Source organism: Neurospora tetrasperma, assembly GCF_000213175.1.
Source record: "Neurospora tetrasperma FGSC 2508 unplaced genomic scaffold NEUTE1scaffold_3, whole genome shotgun sequence".
Classification (NCBI taxonomy): domain Eukaryota; kingdom Fungi; phylum Ascomycota; class Sordariomycetes; order Sordariales; family Sordariaceae; genus Neurospora; species Neurospora tetrasperma.
The window spans coordinates 4,473,843-4,490,196 of NW_009799101.1; the positions used below are offsets into that span (position 1 = coordinate 4,473,843).

The window sequence follows — 16,354 nt, forward strand, 5'->3', positions numbered from 1 at the left end:
ACGGCTGTTTCTGCCTTGATCATTCCAGTATTGCTTTCTTCGACTTCCTCGGATGCTGGCCGTCTTCTCTACACTGGTACAGAGAAAGTAAAGTACGTTGACTCCCCAAGTCCTCCTATTTTGTCCTTCTACTTGGCTGTTGTTCGCTCTGCCTTTGCAATGCTCGGCTTATCTACGTTCCACCGTTGGAAAGTATGCTGTTTCCCAAGTACTATATAGCTGCTTGGTTGTCATGTCCTTTCAGTTCCTGATCAGAATCAGCTGCTGCCGCGCTAGATAGCCTCCTGGGGGCAGTTCCAGCTTGCACTAAGTGCGGCAAAACACTGCAATGACAGCAAGGCGCCAAGGATCTGTCGGCAACTACCATCGAGCTTGGGAGAACACAATCAAGAAAGTCTTCTTCATTTCTGCGCAGGCAAGTTGATGGACATGATGACCTATGTGTCATGACAAGAGTGTCAGTGAGGACAGCGGGGGAGGCCGAATGGTCCGGTTAACCGACTATGTGCAGGTTGCGGCCCATGTTTCAGCATATATCAGCGAGAATGATACTACTTAACTGTCTGAGGGCCCAGAAACTATAGCAGCAGACAGTGTTAGTCGCCTATCGTGAACGGCGGGGAGGAGGTCCCATCGACTGCAAACCCAGCCCAGGTTGGATCGCGGGGCGCGCTGATACCACTAGCAAAGTCTACGACGAGAGGTCACCAAGATAAAAAGGCCCGACTGGCCAGGCCCTGGGTAGTCGTGGGTTGGGGCGAAGAGGTCCTGCGGCTCGTCTCAGCTCACACGTCCATCTTGTGGGAGCCAACGGTCCCATTCTCGTCTGGACGGGTACCCGATTTCCAAGCACCGGCGGGACACAACTTCAGCCCCCCATTTGACTGGGCGGCGCTTGTGCAGCGCTTGTACCTAGCGGCTCCCCCACGGAAATCTTATTTCTTCTTTTTCTGTTTCGCAACTCGAACTCTGTCCCCATCGAGGCCAACTCAAAGTTGCCCAAACAGGAGCCGCTGCTTGACTTCCGACACACCCTAGAGCTTTTGCAGTTTGCACATCAGGATGATTCCGCTGCCTTCTCTCTTCACCAGTCCACACTTTCCCAAGCCATCCATCGAAACCACAACATACCGACAGTGGTGGATTCTCCTCCCACCAGAGAAACTTCCCTGTCCTTGGTGGTGATTCGGTTTCCATTACTGCACTGCCCACGTTGGCACACTCACTTCGAGCGGACGAAGCTCGCGATTTCACGACTTCTTCCCTTCACAAATTGACTCTTGTTGGCTTCCACCACAACCGCGAAAGACAAAACAGCCGACACGGGGTAGTCACTGTCGCAACAGAACCACTGAAAAGTCTCCCGTCGAGGTCTCGTCGCTGGATCTCTCGCCGACCCCCTCCACCATGGATTTCGACGCGAACAACAACCCGCCGGCAGAAGTTGTGTATGACAGCTTCCCCGACGACTGGATCACATATGTGGGAACACTGCCGTTATGTGTGAAGTGTAATCAGAACCACCAACATCTTCCCGGAGCTACCAGATGCATCGAGTGCCTGGGAAATAGGCCTGGTCTCCTACGCAGGAGGGCCATGTATCGGATTGTGCATGAGGGAGGCGTTTACTGTAGCAGCTGCTACATCCGTGAGGCCCCCGAGCCTGGACATTCGTGCCCGCGATGCGCCAACTCGAGAGCAGCGAACAAGCTTCAACGGAAGCTAAATGTCTTGCTGGCAGCGGTAATGAGAAACCTGGAGATGGCGAACAGCGCGGTGGAGGCTGCTGGCGACGCAGACAGCCTTCTCGTCGCCATCAAACATGCTATGAAGGCCGTCACCATGATACCCATCGTCTACGATATTCTTCAAACCGCGCAAGAGATCTTGGACGATATGGCTGAGCTCGATGCGGCAAAGGCAGACGCCGCCACACCGAATATGCTTAGCGTCGTGGAGCTATACCGGGATGTCAGAGGTTGGGCAAAGGATACCTTTGTTTCCGCCGCCAGTGCTTGGCTAAAACAGGGAAACTTGGGTCAGGCCTTTTTACAAGCTTTATCCAACATCGACGACTTCTTGCCGTCGACACCGCTGCAGCAGGATGCGCAGAACCATCCTATTCAACAGGGTGACAATTCCTCTCAAGCCCCAGCCCTTCAGCATCACGATGGCCATGCTATGCAGAATGAGAATTACGACGCCGCTCAAGCCAAGTGGAACCTTCAGCCAGTTGCTTCTCAAGTGCATAGCGAGGATCAGCTGCATCAGACCAACCTCTTCTACGACGATATTCCGGATGACGCCGTTCCTGAACTTATGTCTCAACACCCCGACCAAAACCCTCAGCATTAGGACAATCTCTTGATGGACGGGGACAACATCGCTCCACCGATTGCGCCTAGTGAGACAAACGACAATAATCAACCTGACCCGGACGACATTTTATCCAACCCCTATTACCAGAACCAGCAGTACCATCCCCTATATAGGTGGACAGTTGAGTGGTGATCCGCTTGTTTCTTCGAGAGCGGTATCATCTAGGGAGTCAACATGACAGTTTGAGACGCCACCACAGGAGTTGCGGACTGTATGGATTGGGGGAGAAGACGATAAAATTACCGGGCTGGATGTACCTCAACTCGATCAATGGCTAAGATTTGCTGTGGTTCGAAATATGGTACATGTTCCATCGTACCTGGTGAGAGAGATACGGCCGTCGGTGGTTCAGTTGCTGCTACCTGGGGAGCCTACAGTTAGGCGTTGGTTGGCTTTGGGGTATACTCGAACGGAGTATTGTATGACTTTGAGATCTCTTTTACTACACTGCGGCTGGAGAACAAAGCTGTTCCCATCGCTCGTTACCTTAGAATACCTACATAGTTTGTGTATGGTTCCCTATTTTCGCTCCTAATGATCTTTCCTTGATCCCCTGTCAGTGATCTATGGTACTTTCCTACTCGTACGGTGATCTGTGAGATGGGAGAGCCTTTCCTAAGCGATATGGCCCTGTAGCTTATGATCCGAGATCATCAGCACCACGTGGAAGATTCGCTGGGAGAAAACAGCAACTTCATTCCGCCTGGATCCCCTTAACACTTTCAGTCCAATATCACCCACCAACATCACCACAGCGACCATGAGCACCAAGTGGAAAATCCTGTGGCAGGTGATAACAACAACCCTCTTGATGCGCCTCAATACTCCCAACAGCCTCAGGGCGCCATTGCCCACCAGTATCAAGGTAACCATCAGCACCTATTGGATGATCGGCTGGGAGAAGCCAAGACCTTTATCCCGCCTCAATCTCCTGCTCAGCCGGACGGCCAGGATACAGTTCACGATATAAACCTTGCGCAGTTTGTTCCAGACTAACCCAGCAGTAACCAGCAGGATGAAGCCGATCTAATTCTTTACGACTTCGGCCCCAACTTCGATCCACGTGCCGCGCCTGAATAACGCGAACCAAACTGTCATCACGTAGACGACCTCCCTCTTGCCTCCCCCTTGACGACGACAACCTCGCCATCGATGCTGTACTTGAGCAGCAGGACGACGTTGAGATTTACCCCGACGATATACCATTCGTGAACGAGCATTTCCTGAGCCAGCAATACAACCTGCTTCCGCAGGTGGAAAGCTAAGGCCCAACATACAATGGAGAGTGTGCAACTCATATATACTCTATGGAAATTATAATCAAAACAATGATGCTACGCCCGATATGTTCCCGGGGATGCGTAGGCCAGGTCGAATATACTCTGCCTAGCAGGCAACTAGTCCCTTCCGCCTGGACGAACTCCCAAGCAGACCCAAAATCCTGAGTATGTACAGGGGCTGTTGGTAATTTACGTTTTCAAGTCTGCTTGGCGAGCCGGTCCATGCCTTCCTAGCGGATTTGTGCGTCAACATTCCGGCGGAGCTCCAGAATTGCCCAGAAAAAGGGTTGAACACAGCAAAAAAGAAAGGAGTTCAGCTCGACTTATTCCGCGCACCCTAGTCGACTGCCTCATGGCATACTCTTTTTCAGAGCAACCGTCAACGGCACCGAGAGATAGTACGCCTTACGGCCGTCTTACATCTCCTGTTCCCGCTGAAAGGCCCATCCCACCATCGGACAAGATTGGATAAGCTGTGAGTTAGCAGAACACCAGTTTGGGGGAGCTGAGGGGCTGAAACCAGTTCGCTCGCTTACACCACCACCACCAGATGGGGTGTGACATTGGGAGCTTTCCGTCCAACTTGACCCAGCGACTCCATCTGTCATGACAGGTTACGATGTATCTAACATGTGTCCCTTACCAGAACAGTTCAGCCATCTCTCCAGATCAACGCTTCGAACACCGTCAACTTATCTATCACAACCAAGCGGAGGTTCCCGATTGCTCCCATCCACGACCGAAGCACCTTCCAGCATCAAGCCATGGACAACAATCCCGCGATCAATCAGAATCAACCCGCTGTCCACAACCAGGATGTCAATCATCAAGCTGCCGACCATCCCTTCGACCATCAGCCGGCTGGATGGCTTAAATATCTCGAGACACTCCCGTGATGTCGCAAATGTGGAGTAAGACACGTACATTTTCCCCAAGCTAAGACATGCCTGCCTGGACTGCCTGGACAGCAGACCAGGTCTCATGCGGCGCCGCCGCATGAACGAGATTCTGCACAACGGGGGATTCTATTATAGCCGTTGCTACATACAGGAAGCCGCGCACCGAGAAGAATCATGTGCTCGCTGCAGGGCTTATGAGAGAGGTGGCTGGCTTTCGGAGGAGACTAAACCTACTGCTTGGACAAGCTCAGGAGAGGTTTCTAACTGCGTTAGACGCAGCGCTGAATGCTGTGGCCGCAGACACGTTCCTGATCGCCAATCGAGAGTCATATAGCGCCTTTGAAGCTTCTCGTGAAGGGTTCGGTTGACTTCAAGGACCTCATTCAGTCTCCTTCCATCAACGTCGCACCACAGCAAGCATCACAACGGTCTCATAGAAAAGGGAATTCGAGTGTTTTCTTGTATCTGCGGCGACAAATCTTTGCGCCAATGATCTTTGTAGGAGGCAGGCAACTCAGCGGCGTAAAGAACCAGGAGGACAACTTACTCCCGCGGGACTCAAAGCGGTCCACGAAGACAGCACGGGGCATCTCCTCACACCAGGAAGACAACATCCTGCAGTAGGACGGAAACCTCAACCGCCGCGGGCCACAATCGACTGTTCATATCGAATCCAAGAAAATGCCGAATCAAGCAACTGCAACAAGACAATGGACAGAGGCCGACAGATTGTCCAACGAACAAATGTTCATCAGATCGTAATGATTAGGTAGAGACTCTATTTCACAAGGAAGCGATAATGCCGACATTTATGAATACACAGGCTGCCCGACACAAATTAAGCTTTGTGGAGGCAAGGAGGGTTTTGCTATTTCATTGTTTGCTCTGGAGCGAGCCTCGGTGATCTAGCTGGTGGTCAGTTATCGCTGGCTTTGGAAGACTGCGAAGTTCGGAGACCTACGGCAAGTTTGCGACCTCTACCGCAGCGGAAATATAAGGAGCGCAACAGGACTTATTAAAATCAACAGGCCTTGTTGTATATCTGTGCTATATATATACAACAAGGCATGTTGAATCTGTAAGGCTTGTTGAACTAAGGGAGGCTTCCGATTGGTCGAAATTGGGTACAAAATAGCAAAAGCCAAAGACCCCTATAAGAACCTTCTAGAGGTCATTATAAGGGTCTTTGGTTAGTGGTTATTATAGTAGTCTTTAGGAGGTTGGGGGGGGGGTTGACTTTGGCTGGTTGACTTTGGCTTCAAAGTCCGGATGACTGCGGCGAAACTTTTTCGCGCGAAAAAAACTAACACCACTTGGAATCGAACTGACAATCTCCAGAAAGAAGGCAAAGATAAAAACCATTGAGCCACTGGCCCATTGATTAAAATCAAGATGAAATTTCTCTCATTATATAGAGTGAATTTTGGGGGGGGGGGGGCGGATTTTAGTGACCGTCTTTAGCGGAGATCTGAACTGTGAGCTAATCGACCAATCAGGAGCCTCCGTCAGCCAACAAGCCTTGTAGATTCAATATGGCCTATAAAAACAACAACGCTTCAAAGCCGTAGTAAGCTTAAGAAGGCCTGTTCCCTGGCAGGTTTTTCCGCTACGGTACTATAGTTATTACTCTATTCTGCTAGCTACCAGTAGCGTACTTGCAATGTACGGCAGATATAACCTATAGGTATTTCCTTTATTTGTAAAATAATTGTTAAATGTCCACATTCAAGCTGTTAGGCTGTGGATGTGGCGTGCTTTTTTTTTTGTGATTGTTTTTGTTTTCTATCGTTTCCTGCTTTCCCAGCTTCATTTGTGCTTTTCCCCTTTTAACCGCTCAATCTTCATCGTTCCTATAACTGCCAAGTTAGAGGTACCTTGAGTTTGAGGTCGTCCTTTACCGACACTTTACGGCTGGCTCTGCCCTAGGTTAGCGGACAAAGACCTCGCAGCTTCTTCGCCAACAAAGAAACTGGTAGTGATGATTGTTCCCAATACTGAAAGCACAGTACCTCTGGGTAGCCTCGAGCACCTCAGTACGCCCACTGAACGCTCTCGCTAAGGACGGCCCCAACGGCACCGGCACTGGGGGGCGGACCCTGTCCACCGTTGCCACCACCCTTGGGAGGGCCACCACTCGGGCCACCCCTAGGATTGGATCCCGAATCGTCGTTCCTGGTCGCCTTTTTGGACCGTTTCCCTTGTCCCTTTTTCCGTAGAGCTTTGTTGGACTTGCCCATGTTGAGGCAGGTATTGCAAAGTCCGCCCCCGTCACGGGCGTCCTTGCGAAAACATTTTGAGCAGGGTACTCTTCCAGCGTCCAAGCGTGCGTCCATGCCGTCGCGAACGTCTCTGGCAGGTGGGTTTGCAAGACAATTGGTGCACTGCCGTACCTTGCCAGTCTGTTTCCACGCCCTCTTGGGAGGGTTGTGGATACAGGGCACTCCCTTCTTTCTTGATCCTTGACACAGCCGCACTCGTCTGGAACCAGCAGTGACGGTGGGGGGCTGAGAAATGACCTGAGCAGGCAAGGCCGCAGGCCGGGGTGTGATGGGGAGTGGTGCGTTGATAAGACCGACGTTCGGACCGTCCCATGTCGGACCCTGGTGGTAGTTGATGTGTACCTGCCCATTCTGGCCAGCCAGGCTGTCGCCATAATGAGCGCCGCTGCTGATACCGTTGGTGAGATACTCAGCAGGATAATTAGAGGTACTGTCGGTGAAATGGTTGCTTCCGTTGGGCTAATTGTTGGTGGGATACCCGTTGGAAATGCCTGGATTATTGCTGTCAGAGGCATAATTGATGTTGCTAAGATGGTTGCTAGTGTTGGGATTAGATATTCCGGTTGCATAGCCGTTGAAGGTGTTGTAGTAGTGGTTACCTCCCCCATTGAGGTAACTACTATCACCAGGGCTGGGATAATAGTTGCTGTGGTTGGGAGAATTGGTGGCGAGAGGGTAACCGTTGTTAACAGTGCTAGGCTGGACAGTGCTCATCGCATTCTGGAAGTGTCCACCACCTGCTGGGGTAGGGTCGGCAGTTACCACTAATGGTACTTGGATTGGCTCGCGGAGTGGAAGGTGGGCATTCTACGCTGACGATCCTGCTCCATGAGATCCAGCAAAGATGGCATTTTCGACGTCCAGATTCATGTTGGCGACGTTGTCGACCAGTTCTTGGATGACGATGTCGCCTTGAACCCGCGAAAAATGCTCTTTGTTGCCCTCTTCTCCGTTCTCATGCGTCTCAACCGCGTTTTTGACGCCATTGCCAGCGCCGGTAGGTGGTTTACCCGCCATGGCGTTGAACCGGCACGCCAACAATGCTAGGATCCAGTGGTCAGTTACGCGCCGAATGAATCAACAATGAGTCGGTGTTTATACCTTTGGCTAGTCAACGATACGGCGCGCCTTCACTGGCAGCAACTCGATGCTGCCTTCAACTCGTTAGAAGACACGAACGACTCGTTCAATCGAGACGCCGTCTTCTAATATTTTTGACTACCAATTTTTTCGCCCGCTCTGTCTAAAGGGAATCCTCGATGTAATCGTGGTCTTTTTCCCACGACAAGAGGACGTCTTGGCCTGCAACAGTGTGCGGTTCAACTAGGGTAAAAACGAAGAGGGGGCCTTTTATGTTATATTGAATGGACGAAAGTAAAAGAACGCTAATTCGGATCTCCACAGCCACTGGACCTTGATGTGAGAGATTGGTCAATAAAAGGTAGAGGGACAGCGGCCGTTTGTTTAGGGAAGGCACAGGGAGCTAAGTGGAATGCACGGGCCTACTTTGAGACCTTGAAAAAAACAATAGTGAAAGGCGAACACAAGGTGGTTGGAGTCGTGCCTTCCCCAAGCCCTCGAGTCTCCCTCTCATCTTCGCTCTTACTCGGCATAGACATCTTGGCGCTAAGTGTCAAAATTTGGTGCTTCCTTATTGGCCGGTTCTCCTGATAGCTCGGACACTTGGTCAGTTCAAGCAGGCACGCGTGGCTTGGTTTCTATTGTGGCCATTGATATCCAGTCCCTCAATAGCAGAAGCAGTGGATCCCGTTTCGTCTTGACTTTCCACTCAATCGTCCAACTTGATGTAGCCCTCCATACCGTACTTCAGGGTTAGATTTACCTGCTCTTACCTCTATATACGACCCTATCGAATTTGCTCTTTCCGTCGAAGGACTTCCAGGTACCCGCCTACACTGAAGGTACCCATTATCTTCATTCCAATCCCAGCTCGCATTCCTCGTTACGCCGGACAACCAAATCGCCGACGGCTTTAATGCCAACAGTGATTTCCTGGTCTCTGATGTGAGTAAATAATTCGTCGATGTCGCGAGCGTGTTCTCATTCATCGCGCCTCTAATGCGATATCAAGGATCAGAGGCAGTCCGAGAACCAAGTGCAAAACACCCTCTCGTCCGCGCAGCATTCGCATAACGTCGAAAATGATGACAACAATGTCTTCCACAACATCGCAGACGTCGGCGAGCAATTAACCAACGTCCAAGGCCCTGATATTGAGGAAAACCCCGACGCCGTTGGTGTTCATCCCAATCTTCTCCGAGACATTCTCGCCGTGGACACGATGTCACGGGCAGAGCTCGTCGCGGCTCTGGAAGTTCTGTCCGCCACCAACCTTCCTGCGGAAGCGGTCTGTATCGACGTGGAGATCGTCGAAGCCGTCATCACCGCGACCGTTACCTTTCTGCACCATAACCACACCCAATGCATTCATAACGACAAAGCGACGGGCGAACGCTGCACTGCTCACGCATAGAAGGTGGGAGCAAGGCTTTGCTTCGCTCATCTGCACAACTGTCCCGGGATCAACCTTCGAGTCGACATCCTGATGCGCCAGGTCCGTGGCCACGGAACTTGTTCTGGATGTTATGTGTTGCAGGACGCAGAGAGAGGTATGCTCTGCTTCGAATGTTGGTACAAGAGTTTCTTGCGCACCGAGCGCCGCAAGATCCGCGAGGTGATTGGTTGGTCGCAAGAGATCGTGGCCGGACTTCGGCGGCTGCTTGCTGCCCTAGGGAATTAGATCAACGATGACGGCGGTCGCAAGAGGAGGTCTGTGCAGTCAATAAGTTGAACCAAGGAGGCATTGTAGATATGGACACTTTGACATAACCGTCTTCGCCCTATATACCTCTGGTGCCTGACTGAAGTCGGTGGCTCTCAAGTTTGATGCTCCCATGGAAGTTCCTGAATTGACTCATCTACCGCGATCATGACTGTTCTTTTTAGCAAGCGTTGTGACTCATATCAGCAAGCTTTGCGATCGATTGTACAGTCCGACATCTTCGTGGTATATAAAGACGACGGCCAGATCGAGAAATAAGTCACATTGATGGAATCTATCTCCATTCACAGGTTCCTGCCGTAACTCAAGACGATGCCGAAGTTGCCCGACTCCAAATCATCTCTGTTCTATTCTTCCATTTGCTAACATCGCAAATTCTTATAGCGGTGTTACAGGGCTTTTCTAGAGCTTGCGCTGTTAGCGCATCACGTCTTCATGCATGAACCCTTGTAGCGAGCTTGCTCACTGAGGCCACTTCATCGCAAACCCAGACGCAAAACTTGAAATGAATCAAACTTTCAATATAAACTAAGCACTTCTTCTCAATTACAAACGGTTCATTTCATGTTCAATTCGAAGCATAGTAAGACTGCCAAATTGTTGAGTGTCCCTTCAGCGGGCGGCTTGGCTGGAGTGGGTCCGTTCCATGGCCTGTGGAAATCGTCGCTGCAGGGGCATACAAAGCCGAATGGCGCCTTCCTCATAGCATGTATGTCAGCCGCACACACCTCAACGTGGTAACATCATTCGAAAAGTCAGCAGAAACGGCAACAACTACCATTCTCACCGTGCCACCACCCCTCCGAGTATTCCCCAACTCCAACACAAGAAACCCTCAAACTAATGTACTGACTCAAATGAGCATGCTTCCTCTTACCCCTCCGCTCATTCCTCAGTTCCAGGTTGTTCTTCCCCATGTCCACGCATTCCTGGCAAAGGCCGCCACCCGAACGGGCATCGCTTCGATAACACTTTGAGCACGGGTTCGGTAGGTACCGACGGCGACTCGACTCTCCATACTGGCTCTGAGTCCCGCGCTGCGCGCGTTCGCCAGACAGTCCAAGCACTGAGTGGCACTTTTCTTCCAGGTCCGGTGTGCAGGCGCGCTCTTGCATGGATGACGGATGCCATGCTTGGGGTGGCCTGCGCAGGTGGGCCAGGGGTCGGCGGCCTTGACTGGAGAGGGACCTTGGGTGCTCGTAGTGGACTGTCGGCCGTCATTGTTGTTGACTAGAAGGAACTGACCACTATCGTGCCAGTCGAGCAGTCTTACACGTGGACTATCGAGAGATAATAGACCTCTTCGCTATCGTCACTGGCGCTATGTACATCCCCTTCCTACGTTACCAGCGTTGTAACGGTTGTAGGATCTTAGGGGGGCACTTTATGCGTCGTTTGATGGTAGAGGTATCTCTATCGATCGGATCTTGAATGCCAATAGCTTCCTCGAAGAAGTACGAGATGTTCGCTTCTTCAACTTGAAAAGACTTAATAGAGGTAGGTACGTTAGAAAAGGATTTGACTTCCGGACTGCCGACTGACAGTGAGTGCAGTGGCGATTTGCATCAATCGTCTTCATCCGGGAACCCCAGACCTAAAGGGTCGTTGGAATCCATGACGGTCTCGAGTTTTAAAATCTTCCTCTTGTACTTGTCGACAACCGCTGCACGAGCGCAAGTACTTGTGTGTGGTGATGCGCTACACAAGGGAGGTAGAGGATGGCTTTGAACAGAGGTTCGTCCGAGTTCGACGCATAAGGACGGTTGAGCTGAGTGGAGCGCATAGGCTGCTTTGCGACCGTGCAAATACACCAGTGAAGAGTGTAATGTCTGCTGTCAAGTCATCCCCATGGTGGCTCCAATCTCATCCCATCATTGCGGTGAGGGTAAAATGGGGGGAGATGTCTTCTTACTTGTCCATTACAAGTATCAGCGAGCTATGACGCTTCCTCATTGGTCTATGTTGAACTATATACGCCTACTTCCCTCCTAGCTTCAAGGTTGGCTTACCTGGGACAGGCCCGTGGGGCTCGAATCCCACCTCTATCCAGGCGATAAGGCCTGATGCTGACAACAACAGAGGTCCCTTCACTCGTCCATGCTGTCATTATGGGGCGGATACTTCCAGGGAGATGAGAGTCCCCTCTACAGTCCTATATACGAGCTCTATCTACTTCTATTTGTCGTTTTCCACAATCACCAAACGTCCGTCCTCTCCCCTCCGGTCAAGCATAGCCGAACAAGCATTGACGCATCTTGATCACCACACGTCTCACCAACTGCAGGAACAGTCAGGAAGAATGGAGGACCAGAACGCGTATGAAGGCATCGAGGGGAATGACCAACACTCTTTCCTGGGAAATGAGGCCGTCGCCGCTCAAGTGAGTCAACTCTAGTCCTTATTATCGCAACCTAACTTCTTTCATGGCCTCTGACACCGTCTTACAGTCTCAACAGTTTGCCAGTAACAACCCAGCAAACCCACAACCAGGTAACAACAACTTACCCAATAACGACAACGTCATTGGCTATCAGCCCGGCGGCGCGCTCAACCAGGCTGTCATTGTTCAGCCACAACAGGGAGATGATGACATCGACCCAGAAATCCCTCTTCTAAGCGATGAAGTCCGGGCTGCCCTGATCGAGATAGCCAATTCAAATCCCCCAGTTGACATCCGGACCGTTGATCCGGAGCTCTTGCGGGCCATCATCGCCGATGTCGCCAGGATGCTCCACGCACGCAATGGCCGATGCCGCCATGTGGACGAGGTCACTGGCGAGCAGTGTCCAGCTCGAAGGTGGAAGGCGGGTGCGCGAAAATGCATGAGCCACCTCAAGAGGCATCCTTCAGTGGAGACGCAGCTCAAGATCCTGATGAGGCAGATGGAAGGCCACGGGACATGCTCAGGCAACTATGCCTGGAAGGAGAGGGAAGATGGGAGACTCTGCGACGGATGTAGGAGGAAGGATGCCCTCCGGCGGGAAAGAGCAGGGATGTAAGAAGTTGATGGGGATAGTTGGTAAACAATTGAATGAGTCAAGTTTGGACCAATGAAGACGTGGGCTTGATCAACCGGTTGGCTCACCGGCAGGAAGAGGACGATAGACTCAACCAGGATCGAGTCATCTTGCTAGGAAAGAGCGAGTCAGCCCTGTTAGCGTGAACATAAAAGAATCCCTCACTCCTTTGTGGCACTCCATGTCATTGTCCCATTCTTTCTATAATCCTCGTCTTTCATCGGTCCTTCGCTCATTGTCCACTCAGCGGCGTGTTTCTTTGTTGCGAATAGGACCTTTGTGATGGGTCCGATGCGCCCACCCCATCTCAGGCCTTATATCTCTGTGGTTGTCCGTAGGCCGTTGATTGGCATTTCAAGAGGAGAAACGTAATCTTGCCATGTGGCAATCGACGGGAATTTGGAATGAAAGCCCGTGGTCGGGATTGTTTACTTGACCCTGAGCGGTGCATGGAGTCTTTTGCGCTAACACTTTTTGTTGATTCAGCGGTCTTGCAGGGGGGGATTTAGGGCAGCCGCTGTTAGTGAGTGGAGTCTCCACGCATAGACCACCACAGCGAACTTGACCTCCGTGCTCGCATCATCATCGAAGAGCGAAGTGTTGAGTGAAGTACTTGAAATTGCTCAAGGCAATAGCAGTGCTTTGGTTCTCAATCTCCCTGAGCTGGCAGACATTTTGCAAAATTGAAGGGGTGTCAAATTTACGAGTGTCCCTGGGCAACCGCGGTCCATTTGCACTTGCTGTGGAATACTGGCTGCAGGGGCATACATGGCCGTAGCGCCTTCCTGGCAACGGCCGACGCTTTCATTAATGAGCCACAGTTCAATCGCAGCAAATTCTGTTCTCGATTACAAAGTTCATCGCAGCTCGCCATTACTTCCGCGTACTTGATCTTTTCTCTTTCCACAGCTCCTTCATGATTCTTCCGCCGCCGGGCGTAGTCGTATACAGCAGCCGCTGTTTCCGTCGGCGACGCGGGAGCGGCCATCCTCCACAATCGATCATATTCTCACATGTGCCCAATCTGTACCTCAAATCACACCAAAAACGACGGACACGGGATTTTGATCGGTTTCGCATGTGGATCTCATGCCAGCCCCCAACGCAGGCAACAAAATCGAGCGCCACGGCGTCCATACCTGTACTTGACGTTCGGCATGCCGATATGAACAAATGTATCGGAAAAGACATGAACGACATGGAAGTAGCAATTGACATGGAAGATTTCAGAACGCAGGAAAAGACCTGGAGACGGCATTCTTGACTTCATCCCGTGAACCAAGACGGCATATGTGTTCAGATTCAGTTACACTGTCAACAATTGTCCCTGCCAGTTCGGTTTTCACTGATGATTACTGGTCATATCTCTTGTGAGGCGAAATCTGAGAGATTGATTTCACCCGGTCCGGCTGTTCACAGCCGCATACTACCACAGTTCACGGATTGTTGATTAGTTCGCTCACCAGAGGTAGGTATTCCGAACACCCCTAGTGGACTATGGACGTTAACGCAGGCCCTGGGATACAGGATGGTCCTACTCGGCGCTGTTCTTGTTCACATCCCGCCAGTATGTGAAGACGGTCGCTGTTCAGTGAGCTATAACGGTCAATCCGAGTTGAACAGTCTGTGCGTGGTATTGTTCCTATGTTCATCTCCTTTTGCTGTTACATTGCACGCCGTTCTTATATACACCGACATGTGGACAGGCTCAGTGTTCAATGGCCAGTCTTGGCTGACCGGAGCTGTACAGTGTACAAGAAGGATAATTTCTCTGTTCATTTAATGAGACATCAAATTTTTCGCTGTTCTCTCATGCATGAGCAGCCGAACAACCTCGGTGTTCGGTGAGCTATGCCGGTTAACCTGAGTTGGGCAATCTGTGTGCGGTATGCTTCTCCTGTTCATGGCTGTTCACCCTCAGACTCGCAAGGCAGTGGATCTGAGGACTGGCCTAGAGTGTCGCTATTCCCATAGCATAAAAGGCAGATCAGAACTTCCTCTGGGGAAAATTTTTCTCTTCCTGCTCCATCACCACCAACGACTTCGACCCAACGTCAACCAAGCACAAGCATCCTCACACACCATAACACATCACCCACCCAACCACTCCAAGACTTCTTCATCATGTCTCACAACACCTCCAAGAACATCAACATGGGCAACTACCACGACGGAACTGTCCCCACCACACCCATCGCCCAGAACAACCAGGATCAAATGGCGGACGGCACTCATCAGTCATCCATTCCCCCCCTCAACGTCTTCGACTTTAACACTCCCATTGATAGGTAAGTCACTCAGACTTCTAACAACATGATGCTTGTGAGATGTCAGATAGCTGACAACTATTATAGAGGAATGCACACACAGAGCGCTCATCAGCAAGGCCAGGACAGTAACATGGCTCCCCCTTCGTACCTTGACGACCCTTTCAACCCGATCCACTACCAGCACCTTGCTCACATCAAGACCCTCGAGGACGTTTTTGACGACTATCCCGTCGACTTCGAAACACCTCTCAACTTCGAGTACGCCGGCCACCCTGCGGTCCGCAACATTTTCAACCCCATCAACACAATCGGCAACCTCCAAGGAGCCATTGACGCGGCCGCAGCTGTCCTCGACAGCGCCTACGGCCGTTGCACTCGTAGAACCAAGGGTGTGCAGTGCACTCGCTTCTGCTAGAGGCGGAACGCGATGTACTGCCTCACCCACCTCGGGAATCGGCCTGGCAAGGATACCATCCTGGAAATCTATCGTCGCAAGGCTCTAGGATACGGCACTTGCTCTACGGACTTCGCCTGGATGCCCAAGGAGACCGGGAAGCGGTGCGACCGGTGCGTCGAGATGAAGAGGAACCGGATGGAGAACCGCGCGGCGGCGGCCGCGGCAGCACAGCCTGCTCAGCAATCTCAGGAGGACGGAGCCGACACCAGCCAGGCCACCTCTACTGATGACTCGATGATGTCGGGAGAAGCGATTGCCAACCTCCATATCTGAATCATCAGACCTCATACACAGAGACCGATACCAAGATTGTAAGTACCTTCATCCCTTACCACATCTTCTTTGAGGCATCGACATGAACTAACATTGGATGATGATATAGGACACCAACAGATTGTCCCTAAATTGAGAAGCAGACTTCTTCAGATTATTTTGTTGAAAGTACAAGGGAAACCAGCTGATCAAATCAGGTCTATGAGCAAGGAAAATAAGGGTTATGTCAGATACAAAACATCCAGATAGCTTGAAATGACCCAACTTGCTCAAAACATCTTTGCTACTGCCATCTTGCCCTTGTGAACTCGTTCTACGTGATTACTACGCCTAAGTGAACCTACTACACCAGATAGAAGTAGCGCAAATAAAATCTAGTGGCCTTTGTTCGTGACCTTACCCTATCAGTGAAAATGTCAACATCTTCTCTCTTCAACATCGTAATTCCTTCTCGTGACTCGTCCGCTCGCTGTGTTTTTGCTTTTGACTTACGCCTCCTATTACCTCACTCTGTTTCTAACACTCCAAGTACCTCTTATTTAATGAAATCCGTGATGTCATGGACATTCTGACACCTGTCCTGGTCGTATATATGGTTATCCTTGCGCGAAGCAACACTGTCTGCGGCGTCGGTTGCCCGGTCGACGACTACGAAGATACAATAAGCTACGATAAGCGTAAGCACGGCCTCAATGTG

General features: G+C 51.2%; 6 protein-coding genes across 6 annotated transcripts; 5 read left to right on the forward strand and 1 right to left on the reverse strand.

Annotated features, from left to right (window-relative positions):
• Nucleotides 1-1,407: 1,407 nt before the first annotated feature.
• Nucleotides 1,408-2,355, forward strand: NEUTE1DRAFT_110486 (uncharacterized protein; the record flags this gene model as incomplete). The annotated part of the gene is made up of 1 exon (XM_009853111.1): nt 1,408-2,355. The coding sequence occupies one exon, from the start codon at nt 1,408-1,410 to the stop codon at nt 2,353-2,355; it is 948 nt and encodes a 315-aa protein (XP_009851413.1).
• A 784-nt stretch (nt 2,356-3,139) lies between these two features.
• On the forward strand, nt 3,140-3,644 carry NEUTE1DRAFT_138100 (uncharacterized protein; the record flags this gene model as incomplete). The annotated part of the gene is made up of 2 exons (XM_009853112.1): nt 3,140-3,336; nt 3,485-3,644. 2 exons carry the CDS (start codon nt 3,140-3,142, stop codon nt 3,642-3,644), a joined length of 357 nt encoding a protein of 118 aa, XP_009851414.1.
• Nucleotides 3,645-6,588: 2,944 nt separating this feature from the next.
• NEUTE1DRAFT_138101 (uncharacterized protein) lies at nt 6,589-7,551 on the reverse strand (the record flags this gene model as incomplete). Its single annotated transcript, XM_009853113.1, has 2 exons — nt 6,589-7,267; nt 7,316-7,551. 2 exons carry the CDS (start codon nt 7,549-7,551, stop codon nt 6,589-6,591), a joined length of 915 nt encoding a protein of 304 aa, XP_009851415.1.
• A 1,257-nt stretch (nt 7,552-8,808) lies between these two features.
• NEUTE1DRAFT_41900 (uncharacterized protein) lies at nt 8,809-9,331 on the forward strand (the record flags this gene model as incomplete). Its single annotated transcript, XM_009851974.1, has 2 exons — nt 8,809-8,862; nt 8,930-9,331. Coding segments are annotated over 2 exons (456 nt in total), but the record flags the coding sequence as incomplete, so codon positions are not given.
• Nucleotides 9,332-11,939: 2,608 nt separating this feature from the next.
• NEUTE1DRAFT_42884 (uncharacterized protein) lies at nt 11,940-12,639 on the forward strand (the record flags this gene model as incomplete). The annotated part of the gene is made up of 2 exons (XM_009852029.1): nt 11,940-12,020; nt 12,088-12,639. 2 exons carry the CDS (start codon nt 11,940-11,942, stop codon nt 12,637-12,639), a joined length of 633 nt encoding a protein of 210 aa, XP_009850331.1.
• A 2,142-nt stretch (nt 12,640-14,781) lies between these two features.
• On the forward strand, nt 14,782-15,657 carry NEUTE1DRAFT_64150 (uncharacterized protein; the record flags this gene model as incomplete). Its single annotated transcript, XM_009853114.2, has 3 exons — nt 14,782-14,945; nt 15,012-15,273; nt 15,343-15,657. The coding sequence occupies 3 exons, from the start codon at nt 14,782-14,784 to the stop codon at nt 15,655-15,657; spliced, it is 741 nt and encodes a 246-aa protein (XP_009851416.1).
• Between the last annotated feature and the right edge of the window lie 697 nt (nt 15,658-16,354).